The 20,145-nt window shown below is 32.1% G+C and overlaps 1 protein-coding gene across 1 annotated transcript in view; it reads right to left on the bottom strand.

The window, feature by feature from the left end:
* The window catches only part of LOC114335767 (5-hydroxytryptamine receptor-like), a 614,707-nt gene extending 601,096 nt beyond the window's left edge, over window positions 1-13,611 (bottom strand). Inside the window, exons 1-2 of the mRNA XM_050653048.1 lie at window positions 13,605-13,611; window positions 12,660-12,903 (exon numbers count right to left, since the gene is read on the bottom strand). Of these exons, the coding sequence (XP_050509005.1) occupies window positions 12,660-12,903; window positions 13,605-13,611 (251 nt within the window). The remainder of the gene's footprint in view (window positions 1-12,659; window positions 12,904-13,604) is intronic.
* Between the last annotated feature and the right edge of the window lie 6,534 nt (window positions 13,612-20,145).

Below are 20,145 nucleotides of genomic sequence, written 5' to 3'. Positions count from 1 at the left end.
GTTCTGTATGTGAAATGTGGGTATGAATCTCAGATCATCAACGTGTGCCAGTTCGCAGTGGAAATGCATTATGAGTGCAGTGCGGTGAAAATAATGTTTTGTGAAAGAAAAGTTGCAGTCATCAATATCTACAGGCCTCCCAGTGGAGACTTTTATTTGTTTTTGAAGCAGTTTTCCTATACGATTGAACTCTGTAATAGGTATGTTGACGATATTTTTATTTGTGGTGACTTAAGCATTGATTATTTGGAAAATAGTTTATTTAAAATTCTTTTTAACGATGTTCTAATGAGCTACAATCTTAGCATAACCTCTATGGTTCCCACAAAGGTAGCGACAAATTGTTTGAACCAAACTTCTATCAGTAAGATTGAATATATTACGACCAATACAGCTAATATACTTCAATGCAATTCTAATGTTTTTGAAGCGCATTTAAGTGACCATAGAGCAATTAGTTCGGAATATGTAGTAGACATTAATAGTAGCTGTACTAAATCCAATGACCAGCCTAATTATAAATATTTTAGAGACTTGTCTGACAACAACCTTAAACAAATTTCTTCTGTGCTATCTGTAACTGACTTTGACGACATTTATTTAATCGATAATGTTGATAAATGTTTGAAAATTTTATAAGTAGTTTATTATATGTGTTAGATTATTGCTGCCCAGTAAAACGGTATAATATTAGTAAGCAGACTTGCAATAAAAAATGGATTACTCCGGAAGTTAAGCAGTCTTGTGTTCATTTAAAAAATGCTTACTGGCTTAATAAGGAACTAAAAGATGCCAATTCTCTTGCGAATTATAACAAAATTAAGAAAGACCACGCGGAAATATTACAAAAATTTAAATTAAAATTTCATGATCAATTGATAAATAATTCAAGTAACAAAAATAAAACTGTATGGAATCTTGTTAACAAGGAAACTGGCAGGGAGTCTATCCAAAAAACATAGCATTAAATATAGATGGTGAAAGTTGTACTGATTCTAAGCAGTTGTCTGAAGTTTTTTGTAATTATTTTGCTACAGTAACCGAAGAGAAACTGTCAAATCATTTTGGAATTTCTCGATCTAATAGATGCACATCTTCTGCTATTCTTAAAAACAGTTTTTTCTTTAGACCTGTTGTTGGTAATGAGGTAATGAATGTGATCAATAATTTAAAAAATAAAAAAAACACTGGACTTGATTCTATCTCGATAAGAGTATAAAGGCTATGTCATCTTGCATAATAAACCACATTGCATATTTGATAAATTTATCAATAGGTAAAGGAGTCTTTCCAAGTATTCTAAAAAAAGCAATCGTTATTCCTATTTACAAAAAAGACGATCCGGAAGATATTTCAAATTATAGACCTATTTCCTTATTTTGTGTACTTTCTAAATTATTTGAGAAAATTGTGTATAACCGTATGTCTGAGTTTTTGGGTAGATTTAGAATTGTAAGCGATTGTCAACATGGATTCCGTACAGGTAGATCCACTCAGTCTGCTGCCTGCAGATTTTGTAAAAGGGTCTACAGATCTTTGGATGCAGGTGAATATGTGGCAGGTCTCTTTTTTGATCTAACCCGTGCCTTTGATTGTCTTGATAGCCATTTTGTTACCAATAAACTGTATAATATTAGTTGTACAGGCATATTTTTAGATTGGTTAATTATCTATCAGATAGGATAATTTGTGTTAAAATCAATGAAGCTGTTTCGGAGGAACGTGTTATTAATCTGGGAGTTCCACAGGGCTCTGTATTAGGACCCCTGATTTTTTTGCTGTTTATTAACGATGCATCTAACCAGTTTGATGTTTTGGACCTTACGTTATTTGCAGATGGTACTTCTCTTGTGGTCTCAGCACAGACCTATGAGAAATTGGCATCTACTTGCAATAGCTTTTTACCTCGATTTAATGACTGGTGTCGATTTAATAACCTAATTTTAAATGTAGACAAAACAAAAGTAATATATTTTAATAACTTAAATTCTGTAAATCCTGTACTACCCTAAGTTTTAACAATGTACTGCTGGATTCCTCAAATCATACAAAATTTTTAGGTATCCACCTCGACTCAAAATTAAAATTGTCAGTTCACATAGACATGCTCAGTAAGTCCCTTAATAAGTCGTACTATACCCTATTCCACGAACATACGCCTGTTTTGGATTACTTCGACAACGAATATTTTACTGTGCAAAATAAGATGAACGAAAGTAAATTGCAAATTACATTGTTGTTTATTGGAATAATTATTAGCGCCATTTATTTTCGTACTTCTTATGTTGCACAGTAAAATATTCGTTGTCGAAGTAATCCAAAACAGGCGTATGTTCGTGGAATGGCCCATACGCATTATCCCGTATTAAAAATATTATGCCCATCTCTGCGCTGTTAAATGTATACTATAGCCTTGTTTATAGTAGACTTTGTTACAACATAGTTTAATGGGGGAATGCAGTCAACAGTGACAGAATATTTATAACACAAAAACGTATAATACGAAAAATGTTTGGAATTAGACCTCTTGAGAGCTGTAAGCCCATATTTATTAAGAATAATATTTTAAGTTTTCCATGTATTTATATTTTCAGAATGTTACTATATGCTCTTGATAATATTCATAGGTATGACAGAAATTCTAGTTTCCACAATTATTCGACGCGAGGTGGCGACCTGCTGAGCTGAGTGTACCTGGTCATAGATCGAGTAAATTTGAAATGTCAGTAAAGTATATGAGCATTAGATTGTTTAACGTTTTACCAAAAAAATATAGAACAGTGAATAAATATTTCTTTAAGAAATCCATTAAAAGCTTATTGCTTACCAAATGTTATTATACTGTGGAAGAGTTTGTTTCGGAGAGAAATATTACCTAAATGTTATTAAATGTTATCAAAACCTTGAAATGTTTATAAAATTTATAAATATATTAATTTTATTGTTTGTTTGTTTGTAAAACTAATGACATGTCCTATACATTATATGTCTTAAAGGATGAATAAATATTATTATTATTATTATTATTATTATTATTGCAACTCTTCATGCTACTATAACTTCTCATCTACTTACAATAAAAACCTGGTCTGACTCTAATTTACTCTAGTTTAACGTAGATAAAACAGTAGCATTATCTTATAAAGGAGCTCTTCAACCCTTACCTCTTAATAACAGCCAGATCAGTACCGTTGATTCTGTAAAATTTCTTGGTATTTTTTTAGACAGCAATCTTAAATGGTCCCTCCATATCGATTTGTTACGGAAGAAACTATCTTCAGCTTGCTATGCTATAAGATCTGTTTCGAATGAACTGAATTTAGCATCTTCCAAAATAACATATTTTTCTTTGTTCGAGTCACATCTTCGTTATGGTCTTCCTTTTTGTGGTTCTGGTACAGCTGCCCAATTCGATGTTATTTTTAAATTACAAAAAAGAGCAATAAGATATCTGTTTGGCATCAGAAGAACAACTGAACAACACATTGTAGAAGTTACTTCAAGGATCACAGAATTTTAACCCTTCCATCTTTATATATTTTAGAGACTGTTTGCTTAATTCGTAAACATCTACATGTCTTTCCACCAAGACCTAATCATGACTACTTCACGAGAAATTCTACCTTTGACGTCTATTTACCGACCCCGTCATCTGAGTTAGTAAATAAATCTATATTATACTCCGCAAAAAAACTTTAAAACCATCTCCCTCTACAACTTAAATCTGCAGCATCTTTCCCCAAATTCCGTAAACTGGCAAAAGCCTACCTATCCGAAAGACCATATTATGCAGAAGAAGATTTTCTTAATTAATTACTAAGAAATTACAGTACCCTTTGCACAAGTAGTATTTTTATTATGTATTATTTTTCATCTATATTTGGGTGTCATATGCAGCAGCTTAACTTTTAAACTTAATTACTAGGTAGACTATGCACTTTGCAATTTATTTAAATTTTGCAATTGATTAAGTGTTTAACTTCATTATTAATATTATTTTTTTAATTTCGACTGACGATTTATGTAATGTTATTAAATTGAATTGTTATCGTTTTGTTTTCTTGACTTTTTGTAAGCTTTGTCGATAAAATTGTACAATTTTTCATGGCAATAAAGCATATTTCTATTCTATTCTATTCTAAGTTATTGTAGATTAAAATAAACTCAAACAAAACTAAAGTTTTAGTTTATAGTCGTAACCCTCATCCAGATGCATGAATCCTGTTTAATCTTCAATTCGGAAAAGTAAAAAAGAGGTAGAAAAAGTTCACAAAATTACTTATTTGGAAACTGTCATAACGCACCAACTAGATCCATAAATAGAAATAAAATGCAGAATTAGCAATGACTATAATTACTTTTAGGGGAGTGCAATTAGAACGAAAACATGCATTGTTTCCGAAAAATTCAAACAAGCTTACATTTTTCTAAAACTAGTTTATACAGTGAGAGTCTGTAATTTGGAATAAATTCAATATCTCAAATACTAATTATTTTTTAAAAAAATGCTCAGACCCGTCGATTAGTATTTCAAATTGTCCTCTTCAACGTACAATAATAATGTATACAGGGTGTCCCAATATAGAGATATGACGTCATCGTTGATTTTCTTAAATGGCAACAATGTCATTTTGATAGCTATTTTGATAGGGTATGTAAAGTTATACATAATTACTAAATATACAATTTTTATTTTGTACCATTTACAAGATAATAAAAAATAACAAAGTTATGTCTGTAATTTGGAAGAAATTCAATAATTAAAATAATAATTGTTTTTTTGAAAAATGCTCAGACCCGCCGATTAGTATTTTAAATTGTCATTTTTGACATACAATAATAATGTATACAGGGTGTCCCAATTTAGAGATATGACGTCATTATTGATTTTCTTAAATGGCAACACTCTCATTTTGATAGCTATTTTGATAGGGTGTGTAAAGTTTACATAACTGCAAAATTTCAAATTTTTATTCCCTACCATTTACAAGATAATACAAAATAACAGTTATAAAAACAAGTAATAAAATAATAATTGAAATATTTAATCATTTCAATTAAGCAAATGCTCATAATGTTGCCCTTAATTATTGTCAAATAGTCAATGGGCAACATTATGAGCATTTGCTTAATTGAAATAATTAAATTCAATTATTATTCGACTACTTGTTTTTGATAACTTTGTTATTTTCTATTATCTTGTAGATGGTAGGGAATAAAAATTTGAAATTTTACAGTTATGTATAACTTTACACACCCTATTAAAATAGCTATCAAAATGACAGTGTTGCCATTTAAGAAAATCATCGATGACGTCAAATATCTAAATTGGGACTGCCTGTATACATTATTATCGTATGTCAAAAATGACAATTTGAAATACTAATCGACGGGTCTGAGCATTTTTCAAAAATTCAATTAGTATTTGAATTATTTAATTTATTCCAAATTACAGACATAACTTTGTTATTTTTTATTATCTTGTAAATGGTAGATAATAAAAAGTTGATATTTTGCAGTTATGTATAACTTTATACACCCTATCAAAATAGCTATTAAAATGACAGTGTTGCTATTTAAGAAAATCAACGATGACGTCATATCTCTAAATTGGGACACCCTGTATACATTATTATTGTATGTCAAAAAGGACAATTGGAAATACTAATCGACGCGCATTGTTCAAAAAAACCATTAGTATTTGAGATATTCAATTTATTCCAAATTACAAACTCTCTCTGTATACTTGTTTATATACTTGTTAAAGTAAAAAGTTCAACTCGCAGATTTGGCCGCTAATTGTTTATTAATTGTTTAAACAATAACAATTGTTTTGTATAAATAATTTTAAAAATATCGTTAAATTTATCATTTTACTTTGATCAAATATGTTTCTATTTTGTTTTTGAATATGCTGAATCCGAATATGAAATTGCAATTTGAAAATTCTTATACAGAAGCTCTTATACAGCATGTATGCGTAGCTAGGGACCACATGGAAAACTTTTTTATTATTGATTTTACGAAAAAAATTATTCTTCATAAAATGCTCTGGATAGTCAAAAATCTAAAACATTTATAAGTCAAAACCATCAGATATCAAATTTTACCAATTTTATATGAGTTATGTCAAATATATGAATTACGTTAAAGAGTAAAGTACCTTTATTATAGTAGTTTGAAATTATTATATAGTTTGAAATTAAACACTATGTTTAAATATACAATTATTACATCATTCTAATTGAAAAAAAAATTAAATTTTTTCTCAAATTACGGATACTTATCATCATTTTATTACAATTATGATAACTATTTTATTATGACTTTACGAAAAAGTTATTCTTCATAAAATGCTCACCCTGGTCTAAAATCTATGATAAAACCATCAGATATCAAACTTTTTTAATTTTATACGAGGTATGTAAAAAATATGAATTTTTTTTTAGAGTTAAGTGCCTTTATTATTCACAATATTTTAATTAGAAGGATGTAATTGCACACTAAAATAAATTTTTTAATTCCAAACAAATTTTCTTAAAACACTTTTCGATATTGTGAAATGTAAAGGTACTTTACTCTTGAGTGAAATTCATATTTTTTGACATAACTTGTATAACATTAATTAAATTTGATATTTGATTATTGCACCTTAGATCATATACGATGCAGAGTATTTTATAAAGAATAACTTTTTTTCGTAAACTGATAATAAAAAAGTTATCAATAGGTTCCAAGTTACGCAGACATACTGCATAAGAGCTAAAAAAATTTTTTTACTGAACATTTATTTATTTTTGAAGCTTATTATTATTAAATGTATTTTAGGTAAGTTTTACAAAAAAAAGTTTTGATCACTTTGAATAAACATTTTTTTAGCTGGTAATTTTCGGTTTTTGTATTACATTTTTGTTATCTTTCTTAATTTTCTCAAAAAGAAATAGTTTATTTCATATCTAAAGTAAAATAATTTAGTGCATTTTAAAGATTACATCCTAAGCTTTAAAAGGTACTTATAAAACTGTAATAGATCTGTTCATACTTGAGTATTACCGTCTTAAAGTGGTGGTTAGTCTATAAAACTACGAAGATTTCAAAAATTACATTTTTAAGACGTCATATCATTTGAATTAAATTTTTGAGATTGTTTTTGAATAAAACATCATTTAGCCAGGTGCTTGAAAGGTAAGTTGTGCAAAATTGAGAGTTTTTTAAGAAAAATTGTATTAGTTACACATTTTTAAATCATTTTTAAACAAAATTCATGTAAGGCTCATTTTCCGCCCACACCGTATTTGTGATCATACATTTTATTTCTTTCTATTATAACCATATGATAGCTTAATTATTCTTCTTTCATGTTCAATTTCTAAAATTTCATTTGATCTATAAGTTAAAGAATTACATTAAAATAACTCAACCATGCACTTTGCCGTACGCTAGTTTACAGTGCGCCAATGTTTGTGAGAAGGGTGACTTTAGCGTTGTAAATAAACAATTATAGAAGATACAGATTTAATTTTAGAAAATTCTATATATAAGGTTTTTTTTGTAAAATTTTCTGAATTTTTGAATGGTCAAGTTAGTTTTTTTCTAAAATTTACATTTTCGGAGTTATTTAAAAAACTTCTTATTTCGTAGTACAATTGTTTAATAAAAAATGAAGCACCCACTTCTCGAGTAGAACTTTTTGATATGTTGTTTATTAAACATTTCTTAATAAAATTATAAAAAGTTCTGTCTTGTTTGATTTTTCCAAAGTGAAAATCTATTTGCACTCCCCTATTTTATGAACGTGAAGTCATTCCTTTGCACTAATCATCTCAGTTTAGAACTAAGATAAAGAATGGAAAGTGCTATGTTAGGTCTGTACTTTGTATGGCGTATAAATGTCGCACACTTCTACGACCTTTTATGGATACAATAAGTATCGATCACGAACGGAATTGAAGCATTGACCATACGGATTTACAGACAGCAATATACCTTGAATAGCCAGAAAAATTAATGGGAAAGTACTAAGGAGTGTCAACAAAGATAGAGAACGGTTAAGACTGTTACACACCTGCAAATGTCTTATCTGGGATATAATAGTGAGGGAAAATCGATATAGAATACTTCAACTGATCCGTAAATGAAAAATAGTAGGCTCTTAAAGTGGAGAAAGAAAACTAGTTTCTGGCTTAAACAACATTTGTGAATGGAATAAGTTATCAACTGCAAGACAATTATTCCATGTTGCGGAAGATCGAGAAGCCTTCGCAATGTTGATCGCAAACGTAGGAGAATTCTGATATGGTACGTAAAGAAGAAAAACACTCAACGTAAACCCGCCAGTGGTCGCTATATGAGATTTTCTCTCACGGTTTCAGAAAATTGCGCACAACTTTTTTTCTGGGAAATTATACGCGCTGTAGTTCCTTCTAGTCTCCTAACTATCCTCCCTCGACAATCTAATAGACTCGTCCACTCAGATAGTGGCTCAGTTTACTTAGTATCACCATATTGTTGAGTCAGTGCGCTTCATGTGAGAGATTCTCTCATCAAGCGACCACCGGCGTCACCAACTGTGTATAAAAATTAATTTTATTTTTCCCCTTAAAACCTAAAATAATAAATATCCTTTTATGATATAATAAAAGGCGCAGTGGATGTGGTCGATTATATGAAAATCCCATATTCTGTTTCACGGGTTAGTTGTAGATGGTCACTTATCATATATTTTTCAATGATAAATATTGGCGGCGTCAATAGTCACATTTTATATAAAGATGTTAATAATAAAATAGAAAAACGTCGTGTCTTTTCAAAGCATATTGCTTTGTCGCCGTTGATGAAACCTCATCTTTTTTGTAAAATTTTGTAAAGAAAGGCAAAACTTATAGAGTTGCTTTTATTTCTGTGTTATATTTTCTAGTATTGTTTGTCTTATTGTTGTTTTAATTAATTATATACGTTTACATTTATATACGTTTATATTTCTTTGTTTTTTCCATCGCAAACTACTTGTCCTTAACTTTGTTTACCGGTGACATTAGCAGTTGTTTAAAATTTACACGTTTCTTAAGATATCTCGAGACAGAAAAAGGTATCGACATGGGTTTTCGGTATTATGTTGCCAATTTGGTCTAATTTTGTAATACATGATTAAAAATGCATAATTGTATTTAATATTCTTCAAAGAAAACTTGATTTATGAAAATAATTAAATAACGCCTCCTATCTTGCATTACTTATTAGGCTATTTCGAAAATAAGACACTTACATTGACGAAAAAGAGCTGTTTTAAACAAGACCAAGCATGCAAAATGCGATTTAGCAGAAGCGGACTTACAGCCATTTTTGCATAAGAAGTTTCCCATTCACCCCCACCTCTTATTTGCAAAGGTAGACTTAAACTTGTGAAATCATAAGCGCAGAATTTTATGAAGAATACGATGATTGAATTTCCAGTGCCCTTTCAATAGGTAAATTTTGTAAAATTTAGATTTTTTAATTTTTCATATTCAATTACGCTCTCTAGCGGACCCACAATGATGAAAATAATTTCCAGGCTTTTCCCGAAGCAACTTTTGTTATAAATATGTTTTTCTCAAAGCTGTACTATAAACGGTCCCTGAGATATGGCCGAGAGCCATTCTTATTGGGACACCCGGTACCTACATGTGTATATTACCAGAGAACGGCAGTTCTCGCCAGTGGCGCACACCCACACCCCCCTACACGCGACACTATATATACACGAAATTTTTGATTTTCTAAATCTGACTGAATTGAAAATTGGGCCCACTCCCATCCTAAAGTTCAGGAAAAAATTCACCCATTCATATATCAAACATCCATTTTGGTCTAAGGGTATGGATTTTACGGCCCTTCCTATTTAGGGTCTGTTTTTCGTTCTCGTCCCCAAAACTCCCAAAAGCTTCGAAAGTTTAAGTCCGAACCTTACGGCGTCTAATAGTACTGATCATTACCTTTCCAACGCATGTCTAGTTTTGAAAATCGGTTATACCATTCAAAAGTTACCGAGCTCAGAAGTATGACTAAAATTTCTATTTAAAAAAGGGAAAATGTTTGTGGATATTATGGTATGTATGTATGTACCATGTGTGCGAAAAAGTTAAATCGATCTGAATCTTTTTTTCTGTGTTTGAAGAGGGGGTCGGGGCCGATTCAGAACCGGTGTAATTTGTGACTTTTGACCGCCCATAAGCCAGCTATAGGACTTGGTAGGTACAAAGCGGCATATTTTTTGGGAGTATATATCTTCGGATGAAAAAGAGAGAGAAGAACCGCAAATAAACCAAACCAATAGTGTTGAGTTAGGCTTTCAAATGGTGTGTAATCCGTCAAGATCATACATACACACGGCTCAGTATAGCCGAAAAACTAAAAAACTAAACTTTGAAAATTTTGGTTTTTCGAGAATTACTCAAAATCTCAACCTACGAATTGCGCCAATAACTGAACGTTTGTACAAGGACTCTAGATAAATTTAACGGTGTATACCTCATATTCGGGAAAATTCGAATTTTTAAGTTATATGCTTCATAAATATGATCAAATCTATTATCTATGTAAAAAACGGTTTTTCAAGCTGAATAATTCCTGTAGTAGCTTTAGTTATCATACTTGACGTTAGATGCATCGGATACTACTTGTCAATACGTTTCAAACTCATGTTTAGTGATCAAAATCGGTTAAGCCGTGTGTAAGTTATTAAGCCGGAATAGTATAATTCAATTAACGATTATTCCCGAAATGGTTTATGTATTTGTAGTGGTTATAGAATAGAATAGAATAGAAATATGCTTTATTGCCATGAAAAATTTTACAATTTTATCGACAAAGCTTATAAATAGTCAAAAAAACAAAACAGTAACAATCCAATTTACTAAAATTACAAAAATCGTCAATATATTAAAATAATAATAATAATAATGAAGTTAAAACAGAAATAATCAATTGCAAAAATTTAAATAAATTGCAAATTCATAGTGTACCTAATAATTAATAAAAAAGGTTTAAAAGTTAAAAAGTTAAGCTGCTACATATGACACCCAAATATAGATAAAAAAATAATAAAAATAATACTTGTGCTAAGGGTACTGTAATTTCTTAGTTATTGATTAAAAAAATCTTCTACTGAATAATATGGTCTTTCAGACAGGTAGGCTTTTGTCAGTTTACGGAATTTGTGGAAAGATAGTGCCGATTTTAGTTGTAGGGGGAGATGATTGTACATTTTTTTTGCGGAATATAATATCGATTTCTTTACTAACTCCGAGGACGGGGTCGGCAAATAGACGTCAAACGTAGAATTTCTCGTGAAGTAGTCATGATTAGGTCTTGGTGGAAAGACATGTAGATGTTTACGAATTAAGCAAACAGTTTCTAAAATATATAAAGATGGAAGGGTTAAAATTCCGTGATCTTTGAAATAACTTCTGCAATGTGTTGTTCTTCTAAGGCCAAACAGATATCTTATTGCTCTTTTTTGTAATTTGAAAATAACATCGAATTGGGCAGCTGTACCAGAACCCCAAAAAGGAAGACCATAACGAAGATGTGACTCGAACAAAGAAAAATAAGTTAAACGGTGTTAAACGAAAATATGTTACGATGCTAAATTTGATCTGGCAACCATCAATCCGAGTTTATTTACCGGACATCCCAATATTTTTTTTTCAATCTATTTCGAATAGAAAAAAAAATCTAGTGTACATTCGATGGACACTAGATCATTTGGGAGGTAATGCGACAAAGGCGACCATTTATAAAGCTTAACGTGTAATCGGGAAACATTGCATTCAACTTTATACATTTAGTTTATAAATAACTCTGAAAAACTCCTGATACAAGAATAAAAACCGCTAAACGTCGTAAAAATGAGTGGCGCATACAATATTCTAGCTACAAAAGATCTGATATGAATATTAACTGGCGCGACATTGTATTTTAATTTTGATGCAAAACAAAATTCTAGTTTTATTTTAAAAGATTTTTTCATAATATTTGCTAAATTTGAAGTAAACGCGCCACAAAAGAGTTTCAAAATTCAAACTGCACCAAAGTTACTCTTTTGTGGCGCGTTTTACTTCAATTAAACAAATATTATGGAAAAATCTTTTAAAATAAAACTAGAATTTTGTTTTGCATCAAAATGAAAATACATTTTCGCGCCACGTAATATTCATATCAGATCATTTGTAGCTGGAATATTGTATGCGCCACTCATTTTACGTCGTTTAGCGGTTTTTTTATTCTTGTTAAATTATGATATGTATGTATATTGTATAAAACACTTAAAAAAATAAATACATAAATAAAAAATACCATAAAAACTTTGCTTTTTGTCACCCCGGTTAATTGGAACCCCGGTTAATAGAGCCCCGGATAATGGGGGTCGTACTATAGTTTGATAATTTATTTATAGTTTATTTAAAGTTATTGAGTAACTATTGGGTGAAAATTAAAAAAAAAATGTATACTTGTAATACCCTCCATAAATTAATTGAAATGCTATGAAAATGTCTAAAAATCAATACTTTCTATCTGTGTGTACATATTTTTAAGAGATGTTTTTAAAATATTTGTAAAGTTAAAAAACATGACGTATATAAAATTCTTTATTCCTACAAATCTACAGTAAATCTTACCTGTCCAATGCAATGGCTACTAGATGTAAGATCGATGCCGTACAACATAAGACATCACTAGAGGTCCACATATCACACAATTCTGGTCCCAATGTCCATTCCTGACTGACCTCGTAGACAGCTCCCAACGGCATAACAAGACAGGCCACTAGAAGATCGGCGACGGCCAAGGAAAGGATTAGATAGTTTGCGACGTTTTGTAGATTCCGTTCCAACAGGATGGCCGCTATTACAAATACGTTTCCTGAAAATAAAAAGAAAGTTTGAAACAAAATAAAATAGTAAAAAGAGCTTGTTTACAAGAACATATATCCGAACCTAGGGAATTTTCTTCCGATGTTGTACCAACAGAGATTTAATAGTAAGTAGTATATACGTTAAATGGAAAAGGTAAAATGTAAATGTTTGCGAAAGTTTTTAGTATTTAAAAATCCACAAGGAAAAAGTTTTCCTGTAGTTGGCTGTATACCATGTGATACAAAAAACAGTAAATCCTGTATAAAAGGTATATTTAAAAAACCCTCAAAAGGGCCACATCAAATTCACATAACTAGTTTTCGACTGGTTTACCAGTCATCATCAGTGCTTGCCTAAAATGAATACAACCTGATAAAAAAGGCAAAGATGTTGAAATTTTGACTAGGGTTAAAAAAAATATATTAGGTTATACTCACGTGCAATGTACATGCTAACCCCCAAGATATTATTATACAAAAATATGTGAGTCAAAGCCCAGTAAAAGTAGTCCGTCAAGAAACATAGGTATAAAATGCTACCTTAAGCCTGGATGTTTAAAATATTATCTAATTTGCCCTAGGTAACATCTGAGACCTAGATATGACTTGTTCACATGTTGGAAGTGAGACGGCAAGTGAAAATGAAATGGTTGGGAACCTCGGAATGATGACAAGACAAACGACAGTTCCACAGGTAGTTAAAAATTACCTGTCATGTTTAAGAGTAAGGTATGCAGATTTTTAAAATTAGAAATGATATAACAACACACCCAATGTGAAAATTATCATTTAAAATTCATTAAACTCGTTGTTTTTTTTTATTAACTCCTTGAGAGATCTGCAATCTGCCCATTAGGCAATAAGCGTTTTTTCTGACAATGAAGCTGATGACATGTAGAGTATTATTCCAATGAATAATCTCTTTTAAATACATCTAAACCTAAGTTAAACATTGTTAGTATGAATTTACAATAATTTGCCTAAAAAAAAAACCAAACTAAAGTCTGTGTGATATAGATAGATCGGATGGCATTAGACGTTTCAGCCTACGGATTTCATTGGCATCGCGCACGTTTAGTTGGGCCACTAACCGATTCGGGTGCACTGACACTTTTTCACTATAGTTGACACTAAAACGATGTATGGCATCTTTGATGGATTCTAAAGGGATATTATGCTGAATGATTTCGTTACTGACGTAGTAGGGAGCATCATCAATATTTCGTAGTACTTTATTTTGGAACCTCTGCAAGATGGATATGTTGGAGTTGCTAGCAGTTCCCCACAGCTGGATGCCGTAGGTCCACAGAGGTTTAGATTGTCTTATATAATAATATTTTATTGTCTATGGAGAGTTTTGATCTGCGACCGATGAGCCAATACATGTTTCTTAATTTGAGGCCAAGTTGCTTGCGCTTAGTGAATATGTGTTTTGTCCAAGTCAGTCGTCGATCCAGGTGCATTCCGAGGTATTTGGCGCTATCAGATTGTGGATGTTGACAATCAATAAATTGAACAAGTGGGCACGTTTCTCTGCGAAGGGTAAACGTCACATGTGTTGATTTCAATCCATTTGCTTTAATACGCCATCTTTTTAGCCAGTTTTGGATCTTGTTTAGACTAGTTTGCAGGTTCCTAGAGGCTGATGTTGAGTCAGTGTGGGACGCCAAAATGGCTGTATCATCGGCAAATCTCGCAACAGTGGTAAGTCGTGTTGATGGCACGTCTGCAGTATACAATAGTTACAGAATCGGTACAAGTACGCTACCTTGTGGAACTCCTGAATTTATTGGATGCAGCTCTGTATATTCACTTCCATGTTTTATTTGGAAGTGCCTATCTGTCAGGTATGATTTTAGAAGTTGAAAGTGGGGATGGGGAAGTAGCTTCTTTAGTTTAACCTGCAATCCTTCATGCCACACCTTGTCGAAAGCCTAAAATATATCGAGGAAAGCTGCTGAACAATATCTTTTACTATTCAGATCCTTATTGATTTGATTTACGACTCTATGAACTTGTTCTACTGTCCCGTGTTTATTGCGGAATCCGAATTGGTGATCCGGAATTATCTTCTTTTCGTCTATTATCGTTTTTAGCCTTTTAACATATAGCTTCTCAAAAACCTTGGAAAGAATTGGCAGTAGACTTATCGGTCTGTAGGAAGACAACTCCTCTGTTTTCTTTCCGGGCTTGGCTATCATAACGATCTGGGCAACTTTCCAGATGCTAGGAAAATAATTTAGTCGTAGTATAGAATTAAAAATGTAAGTAATAAGTCTACAGCACTTTTCGGATAGTTCTTGAAGAATTTTTCCAGATACCAAATCGAAACCAGGACCTTTTGTTATGTTAATTTCTCCCAGAATTGTTTGTTTGACTTCTCTAATAGTGAACTTGTTATGAGGCAGGTCCATTTGGAAGGGTACATTTAAATAGTCGGTGATTTCGTGTTCTTCTTCAGCAGATAATTCTGAAGGAAAGGGCATGAAGACTTTTTTCAGATATTTGCTAAAAGCTTCAGCTTTTTCTTTATCATTTCTGGCCCAGGTGTTATCATTTCTGATTGGTGGATTAGGCAAGTAAGACCTTTTTAGTCTTTTCGATGCTTTCCACAGCGAATAATCTGTGGCTTCTGTAGGTGTAAGGCTTTCCAGGTAACACTGGATTCCCTGATTTTGTTCTGCTATGATTAGCTCTTTCAATTCTTTGGTGGCTTTGTTCAATTTTTTCTTGTTTTCTGTGGTCCTAGCTTGTTGCCATTGTTTCCTCAAGTGTCTTTTTGCGGCAATTTTTTCTCTGACTGAAGGAGATATTTCATATTTTCCTTGACGCGTTTCATATTGTGGGGTAGCAAGCCAGACCGCCTCCTGTATAATATTGGTCAACTTTTCTGCCTCTACTTCTATGTAAATTTCATTTTTTAATGGCTGATTTAAGGTGATTAAATGATCTAATTTTTCCCTGAATACTCCCCAATCGGTTTTATTATTATATAGGGATGGTCGTTTTGACTGATCCAATATTTTTGAATATATTGATATTATCACTGGAGAATGATCCGATGATAACTCATGGCAGGATTTCGCTATGCATTTTTTAGTATCAACACCTTTTGTGACGCAAAAGTCAATAGCATCGGGAATCTTGTTCCTGTCAGATGGCCAGTATGTTGGTTCTCCAGTAGATATTTGCTGTAGATTATTCGCCTTCATTGCTGAGATCAATGCTCGCCCTTTTGTAGTTGTTAGTCTGGAACCCCATTCTGGATGTTTGGCATTATAATCGCCACCAGCCAGAAATCTGTTTCCGAGTGTGTAGAAAAACCTGTCGTAATCTTCCTTCTTATTATTGTGTTTTGGAGGACAATAAATGGCAGATATCGTTAGTGTTCTATTATTTTCCTCAATGGTCACGCTTGTTGCTTGTAGATAATCTTTGGAGAATTTTTCTCGTTCGTAGTGTTTTATGCTGTCTCGTACGATTATTGCAGTACCTCCATATGCTTTTTCATCTGGATGTTTAGTGTAGTACAGTTTGTATTTTGGGATTCGAAGATAATTTTTGTCAGTAAAATGCATTTCGGAGATCAGCATGATGTCAATATTTTGATCTTGTAGGAATATTTTAAGCTCTCGGGTATGTTGTTGCAGCCCGTTGGCATTCCAAATTGCTATTTTAAATTTTTGATATTCCGCCATTAAGCTATTTTGTTGATGACAGTGGTGAGGAGGTTCAATATTGTGCTCATCTGCTCCATAAGTTTACGAAGCATGTCTTCGAGTTTGGTCATATTTATTTCTGCTTGATTATTAGCTGTTAACGTTTCGGTCACATTATTATTATTATGTGTACTACTACTTGGAGCCTGGGTATTACTTACTATTTGAGCAAAGGACACGCCTGCTTGTATTTGCTGTGTTGCTGTTGGATGTACTTTCGTTTGTGGGTTGCTTCTTTCTCTTAGTGCTGGATATAGCTTTTGTTGTAGTTGCTTGTGCACTAGACATCCTCTATAATTTGCCGGATGATCACCTCCGCAATTAACACATTTAACATTTCCATCACGTACCTTGCGAGTGCATTCCTTCGTGGCATGGAAATCTTCACATTTTACGCATCTAAACGATTTTCGGCAGTAGGCTTTAGTATGTCCAAATGCCTGGCATCTTGTGCATTGCGTTATTATCCTTTTGGTATATGGGGGTTCACATTTTATGATGGTGTTGCCAAGTTTTTCTATATTATATATTTGTTTGTTATTTTCTTTGGATGTAATGTCTATATAGAACATCGGCAATGGTAATTTTGTAGTTCGATATTGTATGTTGTGAATATTTACGACTTCATGGCCGAGTTCTAACAGATTTGCTTTTAAATCATTATGGTCCGAGCCATGGTATAATCCTCTTAGTACGAATCTAAATGTTTAAAAATAACGATACCAATGTAGAATTTCAGGATTTTTCATGATATGTATGGATTCTAAATGATCCATAAAAATATCAGCTAAAAGAGGAGACAGACAACCTGATGGTTTAGACAAGGGTAGTTGCCTATCTCCTCTTTTAGCTGATATTTTTATGGATAATTTAGAATCCATACATATCATGAAAAATCCTGAAATTCTACATTGGTATCGTTATTTGATGATTGTTTATTGATCATCTCAGGTAACTCAAATACAGCTGACTTATTAGTTTCTAAAATTAATCAAATCCATCCCAATATTAAATTCACCATTGAATTTGAGTCATCCCAATCAATTAACTTTCTTGACCTCACTATTACTAGATTAAATGACCACTTCGATTTCAGTATCTTTAGGAAGCCGACACAGACTGACCATGTCATACCTCTATTTTCTAACCACCCTATGTCACACAAACTTGCCGCCTTTTACAGTTACATACACCGCCTTGAAACCATTCCCGTGTTACAATCTAATTACAATAAAGAATTAAACATACTTCGTCAAATAGCTTCTAATAACGGTTACGATCCACACATCATAGACAAACTCATTCATAAAAGACAGCTTAAAATCTTACGACATGCTGCGTTCCCTAGGGATTCGATAACCAAACCTACTTATGCTTCCATACCCTTTCACCAAGATAGGCTACCTGGGATATTTCGAACATTATCAAAAGATCAGTAGACAACATCGAAGATTTCTTTAAAATATCCAACAACTTAGGACAATCTCTATCTAATTCCAAAGATAGCATCAATTACATGAATCATAGTGGTGTTTATAGACTACAATGTTCTGACTGTGATGCTACTTACATAGGAAGAACTTGAAAATCACTTGCTCCTCGCTGTCTTGAACACACCAAAAAAGAGAACACCTCTACCTTTTCACAACATCTTAAACAAAAAAACCATACGTTGAATATCCCAGATGATGTTGCTCTACTTCACAACATCCCACAGAAAGACTTCTTAAAATTAGACTTGTACGAGAACCTAGAAATAATCAAAGAAAAACAAAAAAGTCCGAATTGTGTCAACCGCCATGTTTCGTTCAATCGGGACTTCCAACCACTCCATCGACAACTTTTTTCTTAATACATTTACAATATTTCTTTTCACCTCACTTCAACTGCTTCATTCTCAGCCACACTTTTAATATTTCATCTGTTACTAGTCACAATAATCCTTTTGTCATCTTCAACCATCTCACCAATGTTATCTATTCATAATATACATATAAATTACTGATATCATCATCTGCAAACATCCATTTTAAACAAATTTTTATCTGCATACAACCCACTACTATATTTCTACATATGACTATTTTCACCATACCTACTCCATCTGTCATCACCAACATAATATAATACTCATCTCTAGCAAAACCAAATTAACAGTTTAATTTTTTCTTTCTGGGTCTCGTTCTTGTTCCTTTCACTAATTTCTTCACAGACACCTCATACCCCCCCCCCCCACTGTCATCATCATATTACGGCCTTTAAGAAATAGTCGCCTCAGTCTGAGTCTGTGCTTTCTTAATGATACATCCCCTACATTATTTAAGACATTTTTACACCTCAGACACCCCCATTGTGATTTCTTACATACTTACACAAATTCCAACAGCTACTAATAAGTTAAATAAATTCGATAACTTCAAATCATCACAAAATTGCTTACTTAAATCTTCGATCTCTTGATAGTAAGATTTTATTACGTAATTTAGTTGTCGAACACTAAACTCCTGTGTAATGTGGTTTGCCTAACTAGTTCCACTTACAGTTTACGTAAATACATTTTACTATAACAACTAGTTTAATGAATTTTAAATGATAATTTTCACATTGGGTGTGTTGTTACATCATTTCTTATTTTAACAATCTGCATACCTTGCTCTTAAATACGACAGGTTATTTTTTACTACCTGTGGAACTGTCGTTTGTCTTGTCATCGTTCCGAGGTTCCCAACCATTTCATTTTTAATTGCCGTCTCACTTCCAACATGTGAATAAGTCATATCTAGGTCTCAGATGTTACCTAGGGCCAATTAGATAATATGTTAAACATCCAGGCTTAAGGTAGCATTTTATACCTATGTTTCTTGACGGACTACTTTTACTGGGCTTTGACCCACATATTTTTGTATAATAATATCTTGGTGGTTAGCATGTACATTGCACGTGAGTATAACCTAATATTTTTTAACCCTAGTCAAAATTTCAACATCTTTGCCTTTTTTATCAAGTTATATTCATTTTAGGTAAGCATTGATGATGAATGGTAAACCAGTCGAAAACTAGTTACGTGAATTTGATGTGACCCTTTTGAGGGTTTTTTAAATATACCTTTTATACAGGATTTACTGTTTTTTTTTTAGTATTTCTCTTAACCGTACAAAACTCGTAATATAGAATTATTAATGGGTTATTACTTTTTTATTTGAAAATACTGCATCACATCAAAATTAAGGGTTTTACGTCAGCAAAGATTTAAGATATTCGAATTTTCACGATGGAGCTGAATCTCAAAATATTATGTAAAAATAGAAAACTCTTATTTCCACAACTTCCGACAGAACTTCAAGAAAATAGTATATTATTTAACGAGCATATTATAATGATGGCTATTATTCACGATGATGAAGTTTGCGACACGATCCGAAGTTATTAACTTGTTTTAAAGTGATATATCTACAATAGGTATTATTTTTTCTATTACAAAAAATCTGGCTAGCAGATGTCAAATTTTTATAAATTATTATAATTATAATT

Source organism: Diabrotica virgifera, chromosome 6 (genome assembly GCF_917563875.1).
Source record: "Diabrotica virgifera virgifera chromosome 6, PGI_DIABVI_V3a".
NCBI classification, from domain to species: Eukaryota; Metazoa; Arthropoda; class Insecta; order Coleoptera; family Chrysomelidae; genus Diabrotica; species Diabrotica virgifera.
This window is presented reverse-complemented; position numbering and strand designations above follow the sequence as displayed.